Source organism: Trachymyrmex septentrionalis, unplaced genomic scaffold, assembly GCF_001594115.1.
Source record: "Trachymyrmex septentrionalis isolate Tsep2-gDNA-1 unplaced genomic scaffold, Tsep1.0 scaffold386, whole genome shotgun sequence".
NCBI classification, from domain to species: Eukaryota; Metazoa; Arthropoda; class Insecta; order Hymenoptera; family Formicidae; genus Trachymyrmex; species Trachymyrmex septentrionalis.
The window spans coordinates 2798-10181 of record NW_017305553.1 but is presented as its reverse complement, the minus strand read 5'-3'; the positions used below and the strand labels follow the sequence as shown (position 1 = coordinate 10181).

The following is a 7384-nucleotide window of genomic DNA, read 5'->3' as shown; positions in this document are numbered from 1 at the left end:
CGATGTCATCACTGCAGGCGCAGTGTCGTGGATGACGCGTAGCACACCCTCCAGGATTGCGAAGTCTGGAGGGAAGAGCTCGCGGAACTACAAGAAGAGGTTGGCCAGGACCTGGCCCCGACGGCTCTGGTAAGAGCCATGATGAGTGGAGAAAACGCTTGGCGCGCCGTAGCAACGTTTGCCATAAAAGTGATGACCGCCAAAGAAAGGGCGGAGAGAGAGAGAGAGGAGGAGGGAAACAGCCCCTCCAGCTCCCGAACCGCAAGAGGCGGAAAGAGGTGGAGGAGGCGGGGGGGCGGAAACGCACCTGCCTAGGCAAAGCCGAGACCATTTGGTCAGGGAGTGGCTCACGAACCGGTAGGGTTCATGGAGCCAGGGGACGGGGAGGGGCAGCGGGGGGCTGCTCTCCCCAGCATCTCCCCCTAAGGTGGCCCGACAGGCAGCGGAGACCCTGCCTGTCGGGGCCGGGTTAGGACGAGAAGGAGTGCACGAGAGCGCAAAAGCCAATTTGGCTTTCAGACAGCAAGAAAGGACGCGGGGGGGGGAGGGCGAGATGAAATGCTTCCGGCGTACCCTCGCCCCTCTCTCAACACCGCGTCAGGAAGGTCTCCCATGGAGTTTTAGTGGGTATGGGGGTTCGTGATTCTTCACGATCCCGAGTCCCACGTACCCCTCACCCTCCCCCCGAGGGTGAGGGGATGCGTAACGGCATTTCCCCATGAAAAAAAAAGGTCAGGTCAGATCAGGTGAGGTCAGGTGAGGTCAGGTCAGGTGGAGTCAGGTTTCTCGCAGGGGGTGGGATCTTCTCGGATGCGGTCCGATTTGCTCGGTCGCATCTCGATATGATTCCGCTACGGGTTTAGCGAACCCGCGGTGCCTGAGCTCTCGTAATCTCTTCCCTTGCACCACTGGAAGAGACCGAGCGTCCGAGATTGCTCCCGATTTCTCGAACGGTGAGGTGGGCCCTTTATTAAAGGTGCCACTGTCCCGTGGTAGAGGTGCGCGGCCATGGGATAAATGGACGGTGGGTAAACTGTCCAATAGCGGCCACAGGGCGGGTTCTGGGTGTTATTCCAGCTGGTAGGGGCAACTGTTATCTCGTGCCCTGTGGATTGATGTGTCGTAGACATTCGGTCTCTCCGTGGTACGGTGTTCTGTGCGCGGTGTGTGGGGGACGTTATCGACACTTACATCGATGCGTGGGTGATCTTCTCTCTAGCGGGAAGTTTTGCTGTTTGTTCCCTACATTGATATTGCGGTTCACCAACTTGACGCCAATGGAAGACGAACCGAGGAGTTCGTCGGCGTGCTCCTCGGCCGTATTTCTACGCCGACAACAATATATCATGAAATAGACAGTGATAAAGAGGATAAACGCCTGGGCTCCGGAACCCAGGACCGGCCGACCGGGGGTTCCCTGTCCCCGGCGAGTCGTCATCATGCGATGGGCTAACTGCAGGGTTGCCGACGGGCCCTGCAGTGGAATTGGCTACCGTTCGGACAGAGGTTGCGGAAGATGCTCTAGGTGCGGATGATCTCGCACCTGGGACGAAGGAGCAGGGAGAGCCTGGTGTCTTTGCACCGTCTCCGCTGCAGGAGAGGAAGAAAGAGCTGCGGTTGTGCCTGGATCCCCGGGAGGCTGACGCAGTCGCGAGTACTTAAGCGGAGGACTTAGCGGCTCCTGGATCCGCCTTATTTGGAAGGGTCTTGCGGTCGAGGAGGGGACCGAGGATCGTGGAGATCACGAAATACCCATACAAGATGAAGATCAAGGTTGTTGCGGATGAGATTGTGAACTCCCCCATTACGGAGAGCGGGTCGGCTGGCGGCGGTCCTAGCCTGGTTAGGGATGCCGGTGTGGTGGACCTCACTGTGCCACCATCTAGCGTCGAGGGGATGAGTGTTGACCGTGCGGGTTCGCGAGTGGGGACCCTCGTTAGGGTCTATATCGGTGGAGGTTGATGGGGAGCTCTCATCCTCTTTCGAGCAAGTTCCGTATAAGGAAAAAAGAGGGGCCGTAAACCCAAGGGCAGTAATGCCCCCGGTTCTCGCGTTGTGTCTAGGATGTCATCGAAGCGACTGGAACTCGATGACGACGTGTGGGACAGAGAGGACTTTCTTAGGCTCTCGAAAAAAGGGGCGCAAAGTCTCAATAAGAGGAGAGGCTTAGTGGAGTGTCATCTGGATGACAGGCTGTCGGCTGGACAGAAGACGGCCATTGAAGAGGTGACGGATCTCTTCCCCCAGATGTCGCCGAAGTCGGTGGTGGCGGAGACTTTGCGTGTCTTGAACATTGCGGGAGAAGCCGAGAGGAGGACCCTCACGATGAACGGGGCCCTTCGTAGGCAGATTAAAGTCGGGGTTAATGTCGCGAAGATTGTGGTGCAACGGCTTGTGACTGTAATTGACAAGAGCACGGGAACTACAGATGAAATAAGGGCCAATAACCTCGCCTTGGAGAGGGAGGTCGTGAGACTCCGCAGGGAGATGGACTCACTGCGCAGTGAGATGGCCTCCCTAAAGGAGCAGGTTGAGTCCCTGCGGCGCACGATGCTGGCTGTGGGGGATGGCGATCGCGGGAGGGATCGTACTCCCTCTTCGGATGGAGCCGTTCCGTTGTGCGATTCGCCGGTCTCGCGCCGTTCTCGGGGACGCTGTCTGAGGAGTCGGGGTCCGAACGTGGACGTTACAGGTGAGGCGAGACCTCCGGACATGCCTCTGATACTTAGGCCGTCTCTCGGCGGGGTCCGAAAGAACTTGGATGATGTGCCTCGCCGGTCTACCAGGGTTGATAGTTCGGGTAGTATAGTAGATCCGTCGCGTGCTATTTCGGGTGCCGTTTTGAATTCGCGAGTGGTTAGAACTGTGAGTGGGATGAGTGCGGCTGCGACTGTGGGTGCTCAGCGGGTAGAGCCGTCGACATATACCGTGGACGGTGAGGCATGGACCGTCGCGGGCTCCAAACGCGCTCGGAAGAAAGCTAGAAAGAAGAAAACAGTAGCTGCTGTAGTAAAAGACGGTGGGAGTGTTGTGCCTCCCTCTGTGACTGGGACTGACGGTGGGCGTCGTGCCGTTACCGGTAGTGGGGTAGTTAAGACCTCCGGGGTTTCGTATGCCGCTGCTGCGGCTGGCGTGCCTGGGGGTCGAGGGCGCGCCGTTGCGTCCCGCCCTGCGGCGCAGGGTCCGAGGGTCGTGCCGAGCCGCTCTGTCAGGAAGGAATTTCGACTTCGAGCTCCAAGATCTGCGGCAGTCTTGTTGAGGAGCGTGGCGACGGAGGGCAATGTTGAGCCGTCCTACGCGGATGTGGTTAGGTTGGCGAGAGGAAAGATCTCCTTAGAAGATCTTAACATCGCCAACACGCGAATCAGGAGAGCGCAGGCGGGGGGCCTCCTCATGGAGATCCCTGGGGGTGAGAAAGCAGGTGCCAAGGCGGAGGCGCTTGTGGATCGTCTCAGGGTTGTGCTGGCTGAGAGTGACTACAGGGACAAGGTTAGTGTGGTGCGTCCGGTTCGTCGCGCGGAGATCAGGCTGGTCAACGTTGACCAGTCTGTCTCTGCGGAGGAGGTTGTTAAAGAGGAGGCCACCTTCGGTGAGGTCTCCACGGGGGACATAAGAATTGGTTCATTTAGACCGGGGCGCGGAGGTCTGAACATTGTGTGGGTGCAATGCCCTCTCGCATGCGCCAGCAGGCTGATGAGGGCTGGTCGTTCGCCTCCGTCGTGCCCCTAGCGAGGCGGAGGCTGCAATGCTTTCGTTGCTTCGCGGTGGGGCACACGAGGGTGGTTTGCCAGAGTGCAGTGGACAGGTCCGCCTGGTGCTTCCAGTGCGGAGGCGACGATGGGCACAGGGCCGCTGGTTGTCGGCTGCCTCCACGCTGCCCTGTTGGACAGAGGACTCGCGGCGGGACATCGTGCTGGTGCGGCGGAGTGCGTGCCCTTCAGCGGCCGCGGACAAGCGTCGGCGGGTGCGAATCGTGAGGCTGGTACATCCGTCGGGGTCGATCAGGAGGCCCTGGTTCTTGCGGAAGAGGTGACCATGGACATAGATAATGGTGAGATTGGCCCAGATAAACGTTAACCGGTCGGGACCGTCGCAGGATCTTATCGCCAGGATCTGCGAGGAGTTCGATCTGGGGCTGGTCGCGGTTTCGGAGCCGAATCGCGTCCCGGTTAGTGATCAATGGCTTGCCTCAACGGACACTCCTCCCTCGGCCGCTGTCACATGGCAGTGGAGTCGTTCGAGGGAGCCGTGTTCTCCTCGCTGGAGAGGCAAGCAGTGGACTGGGGGGACGTGATCGTGGTATCATGCTACTTTCCCCCCAGTCTTGGCGACGATGAGTTCTTGCGGGACTTGAATGAACTCGGAGTGAGAGTGCGGGAGGTGGCTGGACGCCCGATTACGATACTGGGTGACTTTAACGCGCGCTCGCCTGCTTGGGATCCGGGGCAACCCAACAGGCGAGGTAGACTGCTACTAGACTGGATGGGTCTCTTAGACTTGCAGATTTTAAATGTAGGCTCGGAGCCGACGTGCGTACACCCGCGTGGAGTGTCGTGTGTCGATCTCGCGTTGGTGTCATCCTCAGCCTCTAGGAGAGTCGTCTCCTAGCGGGTTGGATCCGAGGTGGAGTCTCTCTCAAACCATAGATATGTTTTTACTGATATCGATACAACTCTGGTTGGTCCTACCATTGGGAGAACAATGCTCAAAGCATTTCCTAGGTGAGCCGTCGGGAGGATGGATTCCGATCTATTGGAGGCCGCGGCGATCTTTGTGGCCTGGTGCGGTATCCCTGAGGGAGCGGTTCAAGGAGCGGTACGGATGGACCAGCTGCTCCGCGACATCTCGGATGTCTCCATGCCCAGGAGAGGGTTGCCGAGGAGACCATCCACGTACTAGTGGAACCAAGAGATTGCGGATCTCCGTCGTGCCTGCAACGCGTGCAGAAGGCGCCTAACACGTGCGCGTGCTAGGGGGGCCTCGCAAGAGGGCACATGCGTGGCCTGTGGGATGCTCTGCGGGAGGCTAGACGCAGCCTCAGGGGGGCGATTTATCGCTCCAAAAGGAGGTTGTGGTCGGAGCTATTAAGCGACCTTGATCGGGATCCTTGGGGGTTGCCCTATCGGGTGGTCCTCAGGAAGTTGTGTGCGGGTGGCGTATCGATCGTGGAGGTGCTCCCCCCTGAGGTCGTGGGAGACATCGTCGGGACTCTCTTCCCGACAAGTGGTTCTCCATCGGGCACCGATGTATCATTCGTGTGGCGGGACGAACTCGCGTTACGACCGAGGAGGTCCTGGAGGCCGAACTGAAGGTCAAGTCAGGAAAGGCTCCAGGTCCGGACGGCATCGCGGGGATAGTCGTTAGGGAGACGATGAAGTATCTGGCTCCACTGTGGGCCAATTGCTTCACGGGATGTCTCAGGGAGGGGCACTTCCCGTGGGACTGGAAGGGGGCCAGACTGGTTCTCATTAAGAAGCCGGGTAAGCCAGACCTTTCACCGTCCTCGTACAGACCTATTTGTCTGCTAAGCGAGGCGGGAAAACTGTTCGAGAGAGTACTGGCACGTAGATTGCATGCCTTCTTGGATGCATCGGGGGGTATCGCGGAGGGCCAGTTTGGCTTCCGCCAGCATCGCTTCACGATCGATGCGATTTGGAAACTAAGGGAGTACGTTGATGATGGTCTGCGGGATGGGGGTGTGGTGGTGGCTGTGTCGCTAGACATAGCCAACGCCTTTAACTCCCTCCCGTGGCGAGTCATCGGCGACTCCTTGGAGGAGAAGGGGGTGCCGGAGTATCTCAGATGCATTATCGGGAGCTATCTCTCCGCTCGGGAACTGGCCTACGTAGATAGGAGAGATAGATTGACGCGTGCGCCTGTGTCGTGCGGGGTTCCGCAGGGATCGGTGCTGGGGCCGACCCTGTGGAATGTCGGGTACGACTCTATATTGAGACTCCGTTTCCCGATTGGATGTGAGATAATGTGTTACGCGGATGACACTCTATTGGTGACACGTGCTGGTACTTTTGAGGAGGCACGTTTAAGAGCGGAGGTAGGGGGCACCTTTTTGATTCGCAGTATCGAGCGTCTTGGGCTAAGGGTCTCGGTTGCCAAGATCGAGGCCGTGGCCTTTTCGATTGATGGGACGCCGGCTGGTGCGGTTATTGGGATCGGGGGGGCGGTGGTTCCGATTGGGTCCGCCGTGAAATACCTGGGTCTAACCCTGGATTCGCGGTGGACTTTCCGCCTCCTTCTTCCCAAGGCCTGGGGCATGGCTATGGCTCTAGCGCGTCTTACCGCCAATATCGGCGGTCCTGGCGAGCGACGGCGTCGATTGTACGCGACAACGGTCATGTCGGTGGTTTTATACGGTGCCCCGATTTGGGTGCAAACGGTGGCTAACGATCGCGGGATCCTGAGGGATGTGCAAAGGCTGCAGCGGCAGCTTGCCCTCAGGATCATTCGGGGTTATCGTACCGTCTCCCACGAGGCTGCGTCTGTCCTCTCGGGGATGGTACCCTTCGACATAGTTGCGGACAGGTTGAGGAGGTCATACCTTCGCCGGCGAGATATTATCTGTCGAAGTGGAACTGTCGAGCCTCGGATGACTTTGATGTTGTCCGAGGTGGAGCGACGTCGTTCTATTTTAAGATGGCGGGAGCGTCTGATCGAGTTGCCTCCGGATCGACCCGGGGCGATCGTTAGGGGCGCCTTTGTGGAGGACCTGGAGAACTGGGTGGGGAGGGCGCATGGTGCCCTTACTTACCGCATTACTCAGGTCTTGACGCGACACGGGGGGTCTTCGAGTCCTATCTCTATAAGATTGGACGGCGGAAGTCCCCGATTTGCTTGTTTTGCAGAGCGGCGGTAGATACAGCGGCGCACACTCTCCTGTTCTGTCCAGCCTGGGTGGAGCAGAGGAGGGGGCTGCTGGAACACGTGGCGGTATGCAGGACCCTCCGTGCGCTCTCCTGATGCGTGGTTGATCTTCGCAGAATTCTGCGAAGTAGTGGTGCGACGGAAGGAGGAGGACGAGCGGGCTCGTGAACGGGGACTCGGTCCTCCGGGGGGTCCGCTCGTCACTCCTCTCAACGTGCACAGTTCTGACGAGGAATCGTAGCGGCTCGGCGCCACAGGCGCATTAACGTACGTGACCGTGTATGTATTCGTGTATATAATTGTGTATTTGTGTTGGTATATGGTTGCGTGAGATGAGCTTGTATATATTGTATATATCTAAGTTAAGTTTATTTGGTTTTTGTATATGTCGAAAGGAGATATTTCTCCTTTGGCGTATTTGGCAGCGGTGCAGTCTTTACTGCATTCGTACCATAACCCGTGTTAGGCGGTAGAGAGCCTGTCAGAGCCTCTGGGGAGGGGGGGA

The 7384-nt window shown here is 58.4% G+C and overlaps 1 protein-coding gene across 1 annotated transcript; it reads left to right on the top strand.

The window, feature by feature from the left end:
* The first annotated feature begins 6271 nt into the window (after nt 1–6271).
* Nucleotides 6272–6986, top strand: LOC108750929. Its single transcript, XM_018490806.1, has 2 exons — nt 6272–6736; nt 6861–6986. The coding sequence occupies exons 1-2, from the start codon at nt 6272–6274 to the stop codon at nt 6984–6986; spliced, it is 591 nt and encodes a 196-aa protein (XP_018346308.1).
* Nucleotides 6987–7384: the final 398 nt, after the last annotated feature.

Excerpts from the sequence above, each read along its gene's own strand:
- LOC108750929 (XM_018490806.1), top strand. The coding sequence starts at position 6,272 with ATGGCTATGGCTCTAGCGCGTCTTACCGCCAATATCGGCGGTCCTGGC. Across the intron at positions 6,737-6,860 it reads TGGAGGACCTGGAGAACTGG|AGCGGCGGTAGATACAGCGG; the intron begins GTGGGGAGGGCG and ends CTTGTTTTGCAG.